This window comes from Trachemys scripta, chromosome 3 (assembly GCF_013100865.1).
Source record: "Trachemys scripta elegans isolate TJP31775 chromosome 3, CAS_Tse_1.0, whole genome shotgun sequence".
In the NCBI taxonomy this organism is placed as follows: domain Eukaryota; kingdom Metazoa; phylum Chordata; order Testudines; family Emydidae; genus Trachemys; species Trachemys scripta.
In genome coordinates this window covers 67,214,987-67,235,628 of record NC_048300.1, presented here as the reverse complement: position 1 = coordinate 67,235,628, position 20,642 = coordinate 67,214,987, and the positions used below count along the sequence as shown (strand labels likewise).

General features: G+C 43.9%; 1 protein-coding gene across 3 annotated transcripts in view; it reads right to left on the bottom strand.

Moving 5' to 3' along the window:
- Positions 1 to 20,642, bottom strand: part of SMYD3 (SET and MYND domain containing 3) — a 634,393-nt gene that overhangs the window by 4,558 nt on the left and 609,193 nt on the right. For all 3 annotated transcript variants that reach the window (XM_034764985.1, XM_034764986.1, XM_034764987.1), the window contains one exon: positions 6,059 to 6,167. In XM_034764985.1, coding sequence (XP_034620876.1) covers positions 6,059 to 6,167 — 109 coding nt within the window. The remainder of the gene's footprint in view (positions 1 to 6,058; positions 6,168 to 20,642) is intronic.

The window sequence follows — 20,642 nt, the reverse complement described above, 5'->3', positions numbered from 1 at the left end:
CAACTGGGGTGAGAGGATTTACCCCGCTTTCTGTTCCACTTACCAAAAGGTAATAATGGTGCTGGGTTATGCTAGGAAAGGACGCAGCTCAGCATCTGGCTAATGTGTCATCATAGTGTAATTAAAATTTTCTTATTTGCATGTTTATAAACATCATGCCACTTCCTCAGTTCCTGGGGTTATTGTGAAGACATTGATCCTGCTCATTTATAGTGATGGGCACACAAGAGTGGAGGGCCAGGTTAGTGCTGTAACAGAGAACTCATGAGCAAAACATCCGGGCAGTGGGGACTCTGCATTGAATAGAATGGCATGGATAGAATGCCGGGGGCAGGACCAGATACACATTGAGGGTCTGCTTGCAGAGCTGCACCTCCTCAGGAAGAGATTCATGGTTCACAGGGAAGCTAACCACGTAGTGTCGCCTGTTAGTAGGATGCCGTGTGCTCTGTCCTCCAGGGTAAGTGAGCTGGGTGGGACCCCAGCCCTTCTTCCAGGCCTTTAAGGGGTGATAACTGCCCAACAGGTTCCAGAAGCAAGTAGTTCCTGTGCTCGGGTAAATGCAGAGACTGAACTTTGCCCAGCCATTCACTGCCCCAACCTACCTTGTGCAGCCAGTCAAAGGCCACCTGGCCTCAAGTGTCACAAGACCATGGAACGATGGGGCAGTAGCCATTATCCAAGCCCCCCAGATAGAATAAAGCCAAGAAGGAAGTGTGCTGCAGCCCTATGGAACAGCTATGGGATGGAAGGTGAATTCCAGCCCCCTGCTCCACTTAGTTCCCCAAACAAAGCCCAGCTGTGCACAGGCTTCGAATGGTGAGGAATTACCTTCCTGAACTGTGATAGGTGATTACTATTTAAATCAGTTTTTAACGCTTTGGTCAACCAGTGCCCTAGAAGTTAATCATACCTCTCTCCTTGACAGAGGTTTCCCATGTGCTCTAGGCACACACTTCTGCCGTTGCCCTAATATGACAGTGCTGCTCCTTCAGGTACCTTTTCTCCTGATAGCTCACACTAGTGCACTTCCATTCTTGCCAATTTATTAGAACCATTCCTGGCTCCTCAGAGTCAATCTGCGGCTCAGGTACAGCTATTTGCTGGCGAAGGTTTCACTGAACTATAATCTTACTCTCCCTTGTTTACTTTTTTTCAAACTTTTTAGTAAGGCAAAGTTATAATCAAACATTAATATACTACATCATACATTACCCATTCAGGATCAGGTTAATATTCAAAGAACCTGGCTAAAGATTCTGACTTGGCAGCTGTGCAGTCCTCCTCTTCTGAGTATGCTAGCCAGTGTGACCAAATTTCTTAATACCTATCCTCCTTTTGGCAGTTCTCTTGTGCACATACTTCGTGTGAAAGCTTTTCCACTACAAGGACAGTCTATATTTTACTATACCACAATTCCATAGCGAGGTCACATTTTTCCAAACCATGAGCAATACAGAGTCTAGCTAGTAACAATAAAAAAAGAAATTAATTTGCCTTTGTTAAAATTTGCCTTTCAGATTGTATTCCAGAAGTACAGTATTGCCTCCCTGTAATGTGGCCATTTCCTACTGGAAGATCTAATGTATTCTTACGGCCAGAAATTCACTATGGTGTAGAGGGCCATCACAAGGCCTTTGCATCATTTAACCCCCAATTTGGAGCTGCAGAGACAAGAGATGAATGGTGCAGGGGGGGTTGGTAGTGGCCTTACATAGGCTGACATGGAAGGCAGCAATAGGGGCAGCCAAGGGGAAGGGACATGAAATTTGTGTATTTGGGGGTGTTAATACACTGCACACATGATGCAGAGTGGGTTGTCAACCCACAAGCTGGAGTAGTGCCTGTGGAAATCAGATTACATGGGCTTTATGTGAGTGATGGGAATCTCACTCAGATCCCAATTTCTTCTGCCTATCCCAAATCCTTCTCCTGAACACTGACACTGAAATCAGTCTGGCTAACGTTCCAGGAAGGATGCTATTCAGTATTGGAATGCATTAAATACAGGACTAGAGTATAGCAGGTCCTGAACACAGGGAGGGACTCTAACACATCTAATTGCAAAGGGCCAAATCCAGCCCCAGTATAACTCTATGACTTTATGTGAGTTATACCAGGGATGGATTTAGCATAAGAAGCCACATTCTACTCTGATTTACATGGGTATTGTCCCATGCAGTCAGTCTAAAAGAGGGTCAGAACTTGGCTCAAACTAAGAGCAGGATGTGACCTGCCCTTATGATGCTGCCCAGGTAAACAAGGTGGCACAAGGTAGCCCATTAGTCCCCTTCAACGGTTACCTGCATTACTGATCTCCCCACCTTCGCGCAGGAGGATGAGGAGAGGGCAGGCAGCATGGGGAATGGGTAGACCCTCAACTTTGGCTTCCTCAATACACCAACCAGTGCAGCTGAGCTGGCACAGAGGGGGAAGTAATTAGCTAAGGTGAAGATCAGTAGCAGATTACTCACCCACGAAAGAAAGAGGGGAGCAAGGCTGGAGATTGTGATTCACTGTTCCCTCCCTGGTCAGTTCCTGGAGAAACACAGCTATGTGCCACCCCTGACTCAAGGCAGATCGTAAAGTGGCAAGCTGACCCCAAACTGGCAATATAGTTTAAAACAACCAAACACCCCTTTGGTCATCTGAATAATGCATTCAGCCAGTTCTATGGGGATTCTCCTGATGACCATTTCTATCTAGTTTCCTACAATAACATAAGATAACCAGAAAAACAAATACCGGGCAAGATGCATGTTCGCCAATTAGAATGTTATAGTAACATCTATGAAAGCAGAACTGGGACTGAGGACTCATTCCATCTCCTGAGCAGTGAACTGCGCATGTTCGCAAGCTATAAATGTCATAGGGGAAATGGCAACGCAGATTAGCTCGATCCTGACAGTCATATGGCTCACTTCTGAATAATGAAAAGGAACCAGAATTGATTACTTTCTCATCAGATTTTTTAATAACCACAATTGGACACAATTTCAATTAAACCTATCAAGTGAGGATTTAACTTACTAAGACTTGCTAGGACAGACATCACATTAAATATTAATTTATTATTAAAAACATGGAAGTTATCAACTATTCAACATAATTCATAATCAGTTAAACCTCAATAAATCGGTAAACAATTTTGTAAAGAATATAAAATAGTAAGTTACACATGTAGTATATGGATGTTAAGTAATGGGAATACAAAAACACAGACAATGTCTGCATTGAAGGATACAGCTCTTAAGTTCCTCAATTGTATCACTGCTAAACAAACATAAAAGATAAATGGAAAAGAAATAAAATAATATAAATCTATACTTCGGGTCATAGCGTGCTCTCAGTTATTCTCATGGAACTGAGAATAAAATCAAGACCATTTATAAGGACCATCCCAGGGAAAGGGAGGAGAAAGAGGCAAAATGATCTTAGTGCATCTATATCTTGAATTTCAGGGAGTACGGAACCAAACCACATCATGTTAACAAGAATGGGACAAACTCTGCTCTCCATTACATCAGTGCAGCTTCATTGTCCTCAGGGGCCATCAGCAGGTGACCATTAATACACTAAGCCTGATTTTGCTTGTATTGCTGTCAGTGGCTGCAATCTTCACCTGTACCATGCTGTTGTTTAGTGCTTGTCTCTCACTCCACGTCTTACAAGTGGGGAACTCAGGCACAGAGGCAAAGTGACTTGCCCAAGACCACATAGGAAGTCAGTGGCAGAGCAAGAAACAGAATCATTGGAAAAGAAGGCGGGTTCAGTGGGTAGGGCACTGGCCTGGGACTCTGGAGACCTGGCTTCAATTCTTTGTTCTACCACAGCCTTCCGGTGTGATGTTGGACAACTGACCACACTTCTGTGTGCCTCATTTCCCTACCTGTAAAAATGGATAATAGTGCTTCCCTATCGCACTGGGGTGTTGTGAGGATAAACACATTAAAGGTTGTGAGGTTCTCAGATCCTAGGGTGATGGGGCTTAGGGTCGAACCCACATCTCCTGAGTCAGAGGGTAACAACAGGGCCATCCTCGCTCCCAAGCCCACCTCATTCTGTGTCGCTTGTGCTCCTTTGTTTCAGTAACAATCATCTGAATCTATGACATTTTCTATTGCTCCTTTCTACTGAGCGAAGAATCTCTTAGGAATCATTTATCATTTAAGAGTACAACGAGTACTGGAGGGAAAGGAGTCTGAGCTCAATGTAAATGATTATACAGCACAGAAGGTGATGATTTGGGGGCAGACAGGCATGAGGATCACTTCTTTTAATTTGCTAACTTACACACTTGGGGAAAATATAATGCCCAGATACCTACATGGGACTCCCATTCACTTCAATGGGAGCTGTGCATATGCATCCAAAAGCCATGACTTTGGCTGCGTATGCTAGGGATGTGGGAATGCTGAATAGGCTTTGTTTCTTTGTGAGAATGGCTGTCCTTGCCCCAGGTCTGATGGAGCCATAACCTTATCGATATATAGTTTAAGCTGATGAAAAGGCTTGACATTTTCCAAAATTCCACACAGCCCTGGGGTGAAAATGTTCGTTAGGCCCAAGTCTCCTCCCACTTACACAATGTATCTCCACTGACTTCAGCAGAGTTACTCCAGATTTACACTAATGTAAGTGAGAGAAGACTCGGGTCCTCGGTGTACAGCATCAGCTATTTCTGCTTGCTTGGCTACACGGTAGCAGCTTCTGGGTAGCGCCAGGTCTCACATGAACGCGAGTCCCACAAAGAACATGATGGGAGTGAGTGTAAAATGAAACTGCTGCTTCAGCTTGCCTTGTAGCAAAGCATACCAATTAGGTGCTGTGTGGCGCTTGTGTTTTGTGATACAATGTGAACAGAAAGCCTCGTCTGGCGTCAGTGCTGAGCCCCGCTCTAGCCTAGCAGCAAAAAGACAGGAGGATGGAGCAGATGGCTTTCTGAGGCAATGAGCAGAGGAAAAAAGGAGAGGGTGTCAGATACCGGAGATGGGGAGAGAGACTGGGACAGGGCCTCACTGTGTGTAGCTCCTTCAGGCCTGACTCTGAATGGGCAACATCAATAATTCAAAGTAGTAGCCAGGAGGCATTGGGGCAGCAAGTCTTACTGGGGGCTTGGGATGGGAAATGACTTATAACCTAACGTCCCAAAAGCTGCTGTGGAGCAGAGATACAAATCGCCTGTGTGTGTGTTTTCTTCAGTATTTTTAAAATGGTAATAATAGTAATATACTAGCAGGGCAGATCAGAGCCTGGGGTGGAAGGAAGTGAATATAAACTCAGTTCAGGCACAACAGGAACGACTTAAACCTGGAATATAACTAGATAGGAAGCTTCTGCCAAAACAGATCCTAGTGAGAGAAAGAATTGGAATGATAAAAACCAGCAGGGATTAACAGAAGCTGCTCACTGATTTGAAGTAGGCTTGTAAGAAAACCCAAGTGTTAAAACAAATTGAGCTCCTCTCTCAACTCACAGAGCCCAGAACCTGTGGAAATGGGGGGAGGGGCTTCTGTTTGGGAGCAGGGAGGGTGGGGAATGCAGCGCAACCATTGCTATCCTCTTCCCACAGATCCGATTGGAATTACACCCACTTTTCCTTCACTGTAGGAGGAGGCGGAGGAGAGCATCTGGCCATTTAGCATTACCAGTTACTCCTTCTTTTTTACCCTTCACACCCACTCCGACAAGGAACAACTCAGGGCATAATCAGCAATACAAAGAAGGGGGAAGAACAGTGTAAGGCACTGAAATATTTTTACCCTTCTCCGATTTAATAGCTGTTTTCCATTCGAGGTTAGGGGGTGATTAATGGAACCTTTGTGCTACTGACTAGTAATTAAAAATGACTGATATTAAAGGAAGCCTGCACTTGAAACACGAAGCAACCATGACCTATCACCACGCTCTGCAGTTATTACTTGGGGAGCTGGCACAGAGAGAAAGACTGGGGAATGGTATTCAGAAGAGAAAGGTGCAATCAGAGCTGGAAGGGGAGGAATATATGGAGGATTCATGGAGAATATGGGAGGGGAGGAACACAATAGGCAACACTGACCTGCTTCAAGGTCTCCAGTGCTTGAGGAAACATGTCTTGAGTATGCTGCAATTTACCCACTCTCATCATCTGGACAGCCCTCAAGGGATGAAAGCTGGAATAATACAGGCTGTGGAGAAGAGGAGGAAAAATATAGTGTCACTCTGTCAGCTCTCACCTTCACAGTCTCTGCCTCGGTGGAGAGCTATTAGGGTGGGACTGCAAAATCATTGTGAATTTTAATAAAGTACTCAGAGAAAATTAGCTGCACTACTGAGAAGCATGAAATACTGAGGGGAATTAACAAATTATTATTCTCTGTCTCTGTGGAATGCCTTTTACATTATCCTGTTAGAAAGTGACTGGGGATGGGATTATCTCATACACTACTGTTGGATAATACAATCGCATTTACAGTACTTGGTGTTCAAAAGAAGAAAGAGAGAGACTTTCAGTCTCAATACCACCAAAGCAATTTCATTTTCAAAGGGAAGTTTCAACATGGAGCCCAACCCTGGATTCCAAATTCAAGGCAAGTCCACAGGAGGGGAAACACATGGGAACCTTATGACAAAAACAGTGTGTGTGCTGATTTTGAGAGCTGCCTGTGGAGTTCCCTACCCATAAAACAGTTGGAGAGAATATGTTCCAGGAAGCTTCTTGTCAAAGGCCTGGGCATTGTCTGGACAAGGTATCGAGAGCAGGTGGGATGTATTTGCTATCTCACAAATGCTCTCACTTGTCTCAGTTTTACACAAGGCCAACTCTCCATTTCACTCCTGACTTACATTAGTTTAGACAGATGAAAGCAGAATCGCGATTCATGCCCTCTTGTGTTTAGAACAAGGAATACCGTGTAATGCTATGGTATCACTAATTACCTTCAGTATACTGTGGAAATGTCAGTATTGTATGGCAACCATTCTGCATTTCCAAAATCACAGAGCATATCTTTATTAATCATGTACATTGAAGATTAAGGACCAAACCATATGATTCAGCAAGGATAAAAGCATCACATTTGATCTATATGAATAATCCATTTTCTCCATTACACCTATAATGAACTCTTAAAGGTTCTTTCTAAGTATAATCATTGGAAGAAGCACTGACTATAAAATCCCTAGAAAGAGACACGTCCTCTTTTACAATTCAATAGGAACATTTTCAAAATGGTGGACTAGATTCTCCTTTCACTTACCATGTCCTTACCTATGGGATTCCACTGACTTGAGCAGATTTACTCCTGATTTACACCATTTTAGGTGAGAGGAGAATCAAACCCAGTGTCTGTGGGGATTAAAAATAAATAACCTGACAACAAATTAAATGATTTGAACAAGTCGGATGTGCAGGAAATGCACAGAAAATCCATATGAAAGGGGAATAAATTACTTCCCCCTTTCACTCTATGCTGAAAATGCAACCCTGAGTAAATACAGGAAACTATTTCAATAGCAATGAAGTAGAAGATTCCCTCATTACAAATTCCAAATAAAGTATGGAAATGTAAACATCATGTAAAGTGTTTTCACAAAGAAAGTTTCTATTGATTCCAAAAAGCTGCAGTGAAGATATACAAAGATGCATATTTTCTGACACATGCACAGTATGGATGAGATCCAGCAACAACCACCTCTTCACCCAGACAAAGCCAAGTCATCCTTAAAATGGCCAAAAAAAAATTATCCCATGCCTTCAAAATCTCCATCCTTTGACTTGTTTGGCCTTTTCTCTGACCTTGAGGACGCCGCCAGCAACAGAACACAGTGGCGTGCAACAGTCAGAAATATCTGCATCGCCTTTGAGGAAGACCGCTGCCGGCGTCTACAAGAGGCACGCAAACGATGTCACAGAGCACCAGCAGCGCACAATCCACTGACCGCGAACTTCCCATGCACCATCTGCAGCAAAATGTGCACCTCTAGAATTGGTTTGTACAGTCATCAGAGGGCACACCATGAGACCAACAATAGATGACCTGCACAGATTTGTCATCATCAGATACCAAGAATCTCTGACCAAAAGGAATTGAGAACCACTAGACCGGAGTGAAGAAAAAAAATAAGCAGTAGCGGTGTCAGTAGCTCGTGAATATGGCAGTCCAAGTTTTCACGAATCCATGGCTCCAAACAGACAATTGCTTTGAACACTTGAAAATAACCAGTAGGTTTATTTTTAGTTTTCAGTTTTGGTTGTTACATCTATTGGCATGGGGACATCCATCACCAGTTACACTGGCGGATAAATGTAATAGAAGCTGAGTCGGCCAGATTCCGATGTGGTTACAGAGGAGTAATAGTAACTTCAATAATGATGACTTAAGGGGTAGACATTGTTAGCTGGCAAACATTTACAATATCTTAGTAAAACCTTCTAATATCTATATAAATGGTACATACCTGTTTGTATGCCTCTATCCCCACTACCTGTATGTCAATATGACTACTACACTGGGGGATGGGGTAAAATGGGTCCCAGCTGGGCCACCTCTCCCTGCAGCACCCTTCAGATCCAGAATTGTGTAGTGAAGAACACCACCCACAGCTCTGTGGTCACTAGGACCCAATGGTGCCTCCCTGCTTCCCCACCATATGGGGTGGAACCAGCCAGAGCTGCTGCAGAAGCAGCGGCCTCCTGACAGTCCGAGAACTTTCTACAGTTTTGACTGGACTTCCTGTGCCCTGTGCTGATTGCCTGTTTGCTACAACCGTCTCCCTCCCCTGCCCTCAGTCTCATCTTAGCTTCACTCCACGCCTGCCCCGTCTATCCTCTTTCTCCCCGCTACTCTGTGTTTGTACAGTGCCTAGCACAACGGGGCCCTATTCTTGGTTGGTCTTTAGGCACTACTGAAATAAACATGAATATAAAATAATAATAATAGGCTTTGGAGGCCCTGATCCTACCATGTGTATCAGAGAATCTCAGGGTTGGAAGGGACCTCAGGAGGTCATCTAGTCCAACCCCCTACTCAAAGCAGGACCAATCCCCAGACAGATTTTTGCCCCAGATCCCTAAATGGCCCCCTCAAGGATTGAACTCCCAACCCTGGGTTTAGCAGGCCAATGCGCAAACCACTGAGCTATCCCTCCCTCCCTCCCATGCTGAGCCTGCGCAGAGCCCCTCTGCCTTCAGCAGGGCTGTATGTGGGCACAGCAGTTTGCCCATGCATTATTGGGGCTCTAGCTTGTGAGCTTCTCAAGGCCAGAGCTGTCTCTTTCTTTGTGTCTGTCCAATGTCATGAATGGTGGGGCCCCAATCTTGAATAATAACAACTGATGTCAGTGGAGCTAGACCAGATTTCCTAAGATTTATCTGAGATAAATATCCATTTAGATACAGGGACAGATTCTGTATCCAGTTCTTAAGATAACTGGAATCCGTGAAGATTTAGGATTATGGTATATATGATACTAGACAAAGCAGAAGGCAATTAAACAATATGTCAGGCACACAACCAAGTACACTTCCAGCCATAAACTAACGCAAGTGGAAATTTAAGAGGAGGTGGTAGAGGAAGCGAGCGTGAGCACATAAATATTTACAAAACTGTTTTACTGTGCTGATTTATGTGCTGATCTTATGCATGTGTTTAGTTACATTTTGCAAGCCTTAGTGCTGACATTTGAAATAGCTATTTATCATCATTTTTCTGGAATAAATCTGTTGCACTATTGGAACATCTTTTGTGTAGGCATATCCTTTGGGCAAGCTTACGAGAGGAATCTGTGCAACGTGTAGCTCTTCTGGGAGAAACGTGAACAGGCAAAATACTGTTGGCTTCTTCCAGGCACCCGCATTCCTGTGTACTATCAAGAAACTGGTGCATGGAAAGGACTAAGATGTCGTCTCAGGTATTTGTGAACCAATATATTATCCCCAACAGTTGCTCTGATCAAAACAAGTGGTTAAAATTAAGACTCAGGAACGGATTCACCAGCCAGGGGATTGACATCTAAAGATCATCACTAAGAGGCTAAAGACAATTACATAGAAACTCATACTTTAAAAAGCACTAAGGCTCAAAGAATCTTAGAGCCTCAATCTAGGAAGGATTTTCCTGGATTTATCTGGGCCTAAGGTATAGTAAGAGCAAAGAAACTTACTGAGAGCTGAAATAAAGGCCCAGCGTTCCATTGAGTCCACCCTTCTGGCCAAAGTCTGACAGTGTAAAGGAAGGTTAACCCCATACTACAACTAACACGTAAGGCAAGACTGTAAATGAAGACGGTTGGGGACACTGAGAGGATGTCAGGATCCATGGGACGAGAAACCTGGTCTGTGGAGCCTGATGGTCCATATTGTCACTGGAAGGGCAGGCTGAGTCATACCCAGGGAACACTGTGGAGATTGGGCACTGCGGGAAGTACTACTTCAGTAGTTCTCAACCTATTTACCATTGTGGGCTGCATATGCAGCTCTCTATGTGTTATATGGGCTGCATCCACACAATATATATACTACCTGTATGGCCCTGAGGATGTCACATAGGCCGCAGCTGTGTGCTGATTGGGCCACAAGCGGCTGTGGGTTGAGAACCACTGAGTGATGGTACTCTGCAGCCCTCTGATTGGTCAAGTGCACTATTTAACCCTGGATGGTGCCCCAAGAAGTGGTCTGGGCAACTATACAGACTTCTGGTCTGCTGCAATTCCAGATGGCACCTTGCTTTCTGATCTCTGAGCTTCAATCCTATCCTGACCCTGACTCTTGCTTTCTGATTCCAGCCTGGTACAGTACTACCTCTGATCTCCAAACCTGGCCTGACTGTGACCCTGACTCTTCTTTATTGAATCTAGCTCTAGCGATCCCTCAACTCCTGCTCATGGATTACCATCTTGTGGCCATCCTTGACATATGGACACCAGCCCAGCTGGGACTGTTAGGCCAGACTGCCTATGCCCTAATCCCTTACATAGGAAGACTTTTCAGTTCTGTAGATTATCAAGTTATGGGACTGCACCTACAGCTGGTGAAAGCCAGCATGGCTTCATTGAAGTCAATGGAACTATGCCAATTAACACCTGCTAAATATATGGCCCGTATTCTAAAAAATGAGATTTAATTATCTTTGCTTCCATAGCTACAAACTACTTTGAAATAATCAACCTCTTTTCCAGTTGAGCCATGATTTTTGCCTGGATGATCTCCTGCAACAATCGCTGACTGTATGCTTTGTGGAGAAGTATTTCCTTTGCTTTGTTCCAAATCTATCTGCTGTTAATTTCTTTGAGGGGCCCCTTGGTGTCCTCATATTATAGGACACTATAAAATAAAAAAGCAAGGACTGATTTGTTTTAGCTATGCACTTCATTTTCTTTAATACTGTACCACAATCAAATCCACTCAATTCTTCCCCTTTCCTGGCTAAATAATCAGAGCTTTTGCATTCTCTTGTGAGTTTAGCTAGCGCTTGGTATTAAAAAAGAGAGCATCTATACCCACTATCATTTCTGATGCTTTACAATTTAAAACAGATTAATAGATTTGCACTATTTTCTGTAATTCAATTTGCGGGGCTCACATTTGCACCTCTGTCTTCAGTCTGATGTGATTTAAAACTCTCAGGATTTATAAACCCTGAAATGAGGGTTTATAATGGAAATGTTAAAAGACCTTTTAATTCGGTGACACTAAGGGGTGGTGCTACACATGGTTTTAATTTGTTCTCTAACGTCTCTTGTCAGTTAAGTAAATACAACAGCATAGGAGACATGAAGCAGTTTTAGGATCTCTAGCAACAGAGAGAGAATTAATAATGAGCTACCAGGCTACAGGAAATATGATGAGCAGAATGCATAGGTGCCAGCATCAGCCTTTTGAAGGAAATGTATTATCTAAAGCTGGTGGAATTCATTGTAAATAAGTTATCCAACAAGTTTGACCTAATTTTCTGTTTTGACTCGATCTTTATTTCTTTGACTATACTCATTATTCATATGATTTCAACAAAACAGTTCACCAAATTTCAACCTATGGGTTGTTTGTAAACTGTTCTCAACTATTTGCTCTGTTATACGATGTGTGATTGGTCACCTAAGTCACATATTTTTTCTGCTCCTTGATTGGATGGCTGAAATTTTTTAAACAAGAGAATTACGGGAAACATATTTTCAGCATAAATTTAAGGCGAAATAACGATTTGTGCTAAAATACATGAAACGTGTGATATCTATTATCATGTTCAGAAATGAATCAGTGGTTGTGTGAATACTCAAACAACAAATTCTATGACCGCCAACAATAAAAACAGTCTGAACTATATTCAGTCATAGATTTGAAGGCCAGAAGGGATCATGATCATGCAGTCCTCCTACGCAACACGGGCCATAGAATTTCACCTGGTAATTCCTGCATCAAGACCAGTAACTTGAAGTTGAAGTAGAACATATATGGAAATAGTCTTAACTCACTTTTTTATATAATTCAACCAACCAGTTCTAGTGCTTTTAACATAATTTAACCAGCCCCATGTAAGAGCATTGCCTGGCAGCTAGTGTAGAAATGGCACTGGCATGGAATGTAGAGACAGTCTCTCCACCAGTCTATTGACTGGAGAGTTCAGCAAGTGCCATCTTCAAAGTCGAAAGAAAATATGCAGGGAAATATTTTTGAAACAGGACTAAAGCATTTTGCTTTGTACTTTAAATGGTAAGGGCAGAACATAATCCTCAAGATTCCCCTATGGAAGCCCTCAAAAGCAGTACCGACTAGCATACTTATAGTGTCTGTGTTTGGGAAGCAGGGCTCAGGACTATCTCCTTTTTTAAAGTCTTTTTCTTTCTAGCTTTTTTAATTTCATTTTGTTCTTAACAACATCGCATTTATCAGGTAAGATTAAACTCCTTCAGGACGTGACATTACTCTAACCCTCTATGTGGCAGGCCTGTCATTTTGGAGTAGAAGACTGAAACCTTCACCTGGGGGAGAGCTGATATACTCCAGCTGCCCTGAAATGTTTTTGTCCGTTTTATTCCCCTATCACAGTGTCTTGCTGAAACGATAAGAACAGCAGTGAACAATTTAATGCAGGCATCACCCTTGTTTTAATCTTTCCCAAGCTTGACCTCTGTAGATTAGGAGTGTGAAATTGGCCCCTTGGCACCAGGAGTCAGGATTTCCTAGTGCTAATTGCTAGTGTAATGCCCGAGTGACATGCCTAGCAGCTCCACCAGCACTCAGAAAGAATGAAAGGGAAAATATCGTAAGATTTTTGCCCTTTAAAATCTCTCACATAATGAAGCAGTGAATGGTGACTTGCTGCTATATTACTGTTACACCTAGATTCGGGCCCCACTATGCTAAGCACTATACAAGTACAGAATGAGAGAGTCCCTGCCCTGAAGAAATGGGAAACTGAGGCACAGAGAAATTAAGTGATTTGTCTCAGGTCACAATAGGAAATCTCTGGCAGAGCCAAGACTTGAACCTACATCTCCTGACTGAGCCCCGAGCCAGTGTTTTAACCACAAGACCATCCTTTCTGCATGCAGACTGCTTGAGTCTCATTTAGCCAAAGGCTGTTTTACACAATTCTGGCAGCGCAAAAGGGCCTTAATGGGATTCTAAATGTAATTTACGCCTTCTTTACACTGCTATAATGATGTACAGCAGCCTTAGTGGAAATGAAAATCAGGCCCAGAACATTCAGTTTAGAAACTCTTGTGCCAAATCCTGAACTTCTTTTTGTTCCTTCAATGGGACTTTTGCCTGAGTAGGAAGTTCAGGATTTGGCACTACTAAATTATGGATCAAAATTCCCCTTCATCATATACAGATCTGGCAATGTCCCACTACACCTTGTTTCAGTAATTTAACTAACATGACCACATAATCAAATGCAGGCCCAAATCAACTGAAGTCACAAGAAACATTAGCTACCCATTGAATAAATTATTTTCCTCAGTCCTTTGGTCTTTTTGCTGTGCTCCACATGCTGATCATTTGTATCAGATTAATCAAATGGATAGCATCTCAGGTGTTGGCTCTGCTAAAATGTGAATTACAACTTAACTAAATGGCAAATCAGACACAAGTAATGTCTACTGCAATTTTCACTTTCATTCTCCATCCATCTCACTCACCAATTTAGAATCCTAACACTGCAGCTGAGCTGCCCTGCCCCCAAGCTGTCAGTCTACAGTGTCCACTTTGAAAGCTCTGCCTTTTCCTGGCGTCAAGCTATTGATTTCAGATCTCAAGGAGAGAAGATGCTGATTCAGAGCTGGCAGTGGGGCATGGTTTTCCAGAGATCGTCATGCATGTCCTGCTTGATCCCTGAGGAGTCCTTACAGCACCCCCACATTCAAATTCCTGCCTTGTGGCTACTATCTTTCTGGCTGAGGTGGGCAGGCTGGGCCTGGTCAGTGTCTCTCACTTATTTTGAACAGTGCCAGGCATTCATTTCTTCCAGTTGATGAGCACATTGCTTCAGTCCCCTAATAGCCAGAAAAGCAAGAGACCAGGATGGCAAAGTGAATGCATCTCCCACAGGACAGGGGATTACTACAGGGCCCACTAAGTCAGCAATGTAGCAGCCTATTTCATAATCTTTGTACCAAAGGGCGGGGGGGTGTCAAATGGAAAGTAAAGAAGAGTGGGAAAAAACGGCAGGGGGAGGAGGAGAGTGGGAAAAAGGATCAAGAAAAAGAACGGTAAAGCTAGAGTAAAAGATAATAAACGAGCAGGGGGAGAGGGAGCTAAATTACAAGAGGAAGATGTACACTGGAGACAGCGTAATTTTGTGACAGTGACCTTGGCATTCATTAGCTTCTCCGACGGTAAATCAATGAGCAGACACCCATCTTCCACTCTAAGTACGTTACAGCCCCTTGGCGTACAATTAAAAGGCTGACTGTAGGCACAAGTCATGCAAGCTTGGGCCCCTGCATTATTGTGAGCGAACCATGGACTCACTCTCACCTTTTGCAGCCTGCCCTGACCTTGGCATCTCCAGTGACAGCTACCCCAGGCATACCGGGTCACATTCACTGTCATTAAATTTAACAGGACTGTTCCATAGAGTTTGTGTTAAAGTTCAGATATCTGGTTACTCAGCAGTGGTCTTGGTTCTAGAGGCCTTTTCAGAAGAAATGCATTTTAGAGGAGAGACAGAAGGTGTGGCAGAGTGCACAGAGGTGGCTCTAGACATATGGAGTCATGCGGAAACAGGATGTGGAGACAGGGAGAAGGATGCAACAGAGACAAGAAGTGAGACGTATTGATTGGACAGAGCCCACGGTGGGTTGGAAATTAGTTTGGTTTTCAGGATGCTCTGAGGCCATATTCTCAGCTGATATAAATTGACATTTTACAGCAGCTGGAGCTCTGGCCCCTAATATTGCATAAAATCATATTGAAATGACATTGATGGTGTACATGTATCTTGAGTTTAGAAAGCACATTTTATATTAAATTAAAAACAACAGTATCAGCACTCACTTCCACTGGTCGCTGTTCTCAATACAAATGTGAAAAGAGCGGTCTCCTGAATGTGTGCAATAGACCAGCTAGAACAAAGATCTCTTCTAGCGAATGGTCAGCAACAGTGACAAATTTTGAGTTCAACAATTCTCATACAACCGGGATAATATTTCATGCTAACCATAACATGGAGGATGCATGTCTAATTTGTATCATGATGTTAGAAGACTTAGAAAACCCTAGGAAACCCTGACAACTGCAGTCAGGAATCCCTTCTGATGACTAGACCAGTGGCCAAACTTCTGGAAGCCACATCTACTGCATCCACTACAGCCTGGAGGGCTACCTTTGCCATTAGCTACCCCTCATTTAACAGAGACTGAAATTAGACCCTGTCTTCTGTGGAAAGATTGTCTGTGAAGTCCGCAAGCCCGGACTAGGTATTAAAATTGTATTTCGCTAACAATACTTGGTAGTTAGCAACATGAAATTTTAGGCCTGTGAATGAAAAGACCTTTCTCCCCATATGGTCCAGTTTCTTACAGCCTTTGTCTGCCAGGGTGGCCTTTTGATAGTGCAACCGAGCCCATTCAATAGTTGCCTGTACCACCAGCAAATTGGGGGCAGGATGGAAAATAACAATTCAGCTCCTTTGGTTTGAACAAAATACCATTTCTTGGCCTTTTTTGATGTAGGGGCACAGGATGCTGGAGTGTGCCATACCACTTTAGCCAGTTCTAGTATGGCCTAGAGGGCCACCTTACTTGGTCCCTGCAGCTGCAAGATGTCCAGGAGCTGATGTTGAGAGGCCTGGACCTCCTCTGATGGTATCCGTAGGTCACTGGCCACTCTTTATAATGACTCCTGGTACTGGCGATAGTCGTCCAGTGGAGAAGGTGAAGAAGGAGCAACTGCTTCATCCGGAGATGAAGAAGAGGTACCTGTCAGAACCAGTGGATCTGGTTCCACCCCTTCCTCTTCATACACCGACAGAACCAGCTGGTGAGATGGAGAGGAGAGGTGCAACTTCTGAAAGCCACTTCTGGACGCATGCCATGATGATCCCAAAAAGGCCAGAAAGAGGGGTCGATCAGTTGCGGGGGAACCCAAGGAAATCAGTAGCAATAGTTGGGGGGGAGGGGTCATACCTGGTGGAATGGCAGGTGTAACCCTTCAACTGTCTGTCAGGGGTCAACTGCCTCTGTGGAGATACCAGTGCAGCCACCTCCTCTGATTCCTGTAAATCAGAGAACTGCTCCATCAGTAGCGGCAGTGCCATAAGTACTGCAGCGGTCCTGCCAGATGGTTGGAGGTGAGATGGTTCCTGGGACAGTGATGTAGACTCCTCCTCTGGAGAAAGGACATCCCTCAGGAGGGCTGAGCCAGAAAGAAGTGGAGACTGTGGATAAGGGAGGAATATATTCTCCAATATTCTGATAGTCTTGGTATGCCCTGCTGTCTGAGGGGTTCCCATAGTTAAGTCTGATGGATCCGATGCATCTGCAATGATTGGACAGTCTTTAGAATGGATGAGGCAGTACTGACTATGGGTCTGAACCAGCACTTGTAGATGGAACCGGTGAATGTCTGTCTTTATGCTTCGGCACCAAGGTGACCGACGGAACTGACAGATCTTTCTTTTTATGCATCTTGCTCTCCAATCAGGGGGTCTTTATTAGAGCCGGTTCCTTAGGTTCTGTTTGTGACATCTCACCCGACCTGGACTGGCTTAGGGAGGAAGAATGTTTCTTATGGACAGTCCTCAATGGGGATCTGTCCTTGCACTGATGAGAATGCCCTTTACTGTCATGGCTCCACTCCAAGGCACATGCTCAGAGGGGCACTACTAGGTAGTTGAGGCTGATGTACAGGGGGTCTCCCTGGCCTGGATAGAGAGGAGCTTCATAGCCTTCTCCATTAGGTGCTTCTATAGGTGAAGCTCGCAGGTTTCTCAAGTTGTGGGTGGGAAGGAACGACAGATACTGCACTTTGCATAGATATGTGCCTCACCCAGACAGTACAGGCAGTGTTGATGTTTGTCACTGATGGAGAAGGATCAAGGGCAGGAGATGCAGTTCTTGAATCCCAGAGCTAGGGAGGGGTTCCCCAACTGGGGAGAAAGAAATACTCTATACTATACTGTACACTTTTAAACTACTACTAGGAGAATATACTTATTTACACATGTTTTCCTTATAGGTAATGCAACGATGTGAAGGAGGACACAATTCCAATTCAGGCCCTGTCATGGTAAGATGGCACTAGAGAGGCATCGACCAGCACTGCCTGTTATACCCTTGGTTGAGCATATGAGGAGAGCTACTGCACATGTGTGGGCCAATGGATACTGCTTTGAAAAATTTCCAGATTCAGGTGCATGGCATGCATGCCTACCCATGTGTGGAAAACACATAGGGACCATCACTCAAAGAAGAAGAAGAGCATCTGAATTATGACCCAGTATAACATTACAATATAAATGCAGGTAAACAGATTACAAAGCCCTGAAGGAAATTTAGCTGCTGGTGGAAGAGGTTGAAATCTCAAGCTTCGAAGGCGATATTGTAAAATGAGGAAGCATAGTATTGTTTTCAAAGAAAATATAATCCACACCTCTGTTTTCTATATGGGGAAATAGGTGACATCTGCCCATGCACTAATCTTTAAATAATCCTCCCCCATTTCTCCTAGGCAATGAATAATGGGCCTTATCCTCAATTAGTGTAAATCAGCACTGAGGTCAATAGAATTATGTTGATTTACAACAACTGAGTATTCTGGTCCCACAGTCATACATAACACTATTTTATTTCTTGTCCCAAGGTCAACTCTTGCCTTCACTCCAATTCAGTGTTGCCAGCTTCAATTGCCGGATTCTCCACTTCTCCAACATGAATTTTCTCCCTTTCATCACACCTCCCCTTATGAGTAGGAAAAGCTTCCAGTCAAAAATCCATAAAACTGCCACTTTATCCTCCTTTGTGACCCTCCTCAAAACCCACTCTTCTATCATGCAAACAGGAAACTGCAGCCTGCTAATAGGTTTCAAAGTAGCAGCCATGTTAGTCTGTATCCGCAAAAAGAACAGGAGTACTCGTGGCACCTTAGAGACTAACAAATTTATTTCAGCATAAGCTGTTGCAAAACTGACACCTTCAAGTCTGTCACTGAGTGATTAGAGAGGTTGAAGTGTTCTCCCACTGGTTTTTGAATGTTATAATTCCTGATGTCAGATTTGCGTCCATTTAATTCTTTTGCGTAGAGACTGTCCAGTTTGGCCAATGTACATGGCAGAGGGGCATTGCTGGCACATGATGGCATATATCACATTGGTAGATGTGCAGGTGAACGAGCCTCTGATGGTGTGGCTGATGTGGTTAGGTCCTATGATGGTGTCACTTGAATAGATATGTGGACAGAGCTGGCATTGGGCTTTGTTGCAAGGATAGGTTCCCGGGTTAGTGTTTTTGTTGTATGGCGTGCGGTTGCTGGTGAGTATTTGCTTAAGGTTGGGAGGCTGCCTGTAAGCGAGGACTGGTCTGTCTCCCAAGATCTGTGAGAGTGAGGGATCATCTTTCAGGATAGCTTGTAGATCTTTGATGATGCGCTGGAGAGGTTTCAGTTGGGGGCTGAAGGTCGCGGCTAGTGGCGTTCTGTTATTTTCTTTGTTGGGCCTGTCCTGTAGTAGGTAGCTTCTGGGTACTCTTCTGGCTCTGTCAATCTGTTTTTTTCACTTCAGCAGGTGGGTATTGTAGTTTTAAGAATGCTTGATAGAGATCTTGTAGGTGTTTATCTCTGTCTGAGGGATTGGAGCAAATGCGGTTGTATCTTAGAGCTTGGCTGTAGACAATGGATCGTGTGGTGTGTCCTGGATGGAAGCTGGAGGCATGTAGGTAAGTATAGTGGTCAGTGGGTTTCCGGTATAGGGTAGTGTTTATGTGACTATCGCTTATTAGCACAGTAGTGTCTAGGAAATGGACCGCTTGTGTGGATTGGTCTAGGCTGAGGTTGATGGTGGGATGGAAATTGTTAAAATCATGGTGGAATTCATCGAGGGCTTCTTTTCCATGGGTCCAGATGATGAAGATATCATCAATGTAGCGCAAGTAGAGTAGGGGCCTTAGGGGACGAGAGCTAAGGAAGCGTTGTTCTAAGTCAGCCATAAAGATGTTGGCATACTGTGGGGCCATGCGGGTACCCATAGCAGTGCCGCTGACTTGAAGGTATATATTGTCCCCAAATGTGAAATAGTTGTGGGTGAGGACAAAGTCACAAAGTTCAGTCACCAGGTTTGCCGTGATGGTATCGGGGATGCTATTCCTGATGGCTTGTAGTCCATCTTTGTATGGAATGTTGGTGTAGAGGGATTCTACATCCATAGTGGCCAGGATGGTGTTTTCTGGAAGATCACCGATGGATTGTAGTTTCCTCAGGAAGTCAGTGGTGTTTCGAAGATAGCTGGGAGTGCTGGTAGCGTAGGGCCTGAGGAGAGAGTCCACATAGCCAGACAATCATGCGGTTAAGGTGCCAATGCTTGAGATGATGGGGCGTCCAGGATTTCCAGGTTTATGGATCTTGGGTAGCAAATAGAAAACACCTGGTCGGGGTTCTAGGAATGTGTCTGTACAGATCTGTTCCTGTTTTTTTGCAACAAAAAAAACTTCAAAAACAGACTCCAAAGAGAGACTGCTGAACGTGAATTAATATGCAAATTAGACACAATTAACTTAGGCCTAAACAGAGACTGGGAATGGTTGGATCTTTACACTAATTGAATACCCTCCCCCCATGTTAAGTTCTCCTCACACCTTCTATGGGTCATCTCGATTATCACTTCAGAGTTTTTTCTTCTGCTGCTACTGATAGCTCATCTCAATTGATTGGCCTCTTACAATTGGTATGTGTACTTCCACCTTTTCATGTTCTCTGTATGTATAAATATCTTCTGTCTGTGTGTTCCACTCTATGCATCTGAAGAAGTGAGCTGCAGCCCACGAAAGCTTATGCTGAAATAAATTTGTTAGTCTCTAAGGTGCCACAAGTACTCCTGTTCTTTTAGCCTGCTACTAGTTAGGCAGGAGGAGAGCTGTGATTACTGCCCCTGACTGGCTAAGAATTGGGCACCATCCCCGCCCATCTCCATCCCACACATCACTCTGCCTCCTTGTTTTATCTACCTTTT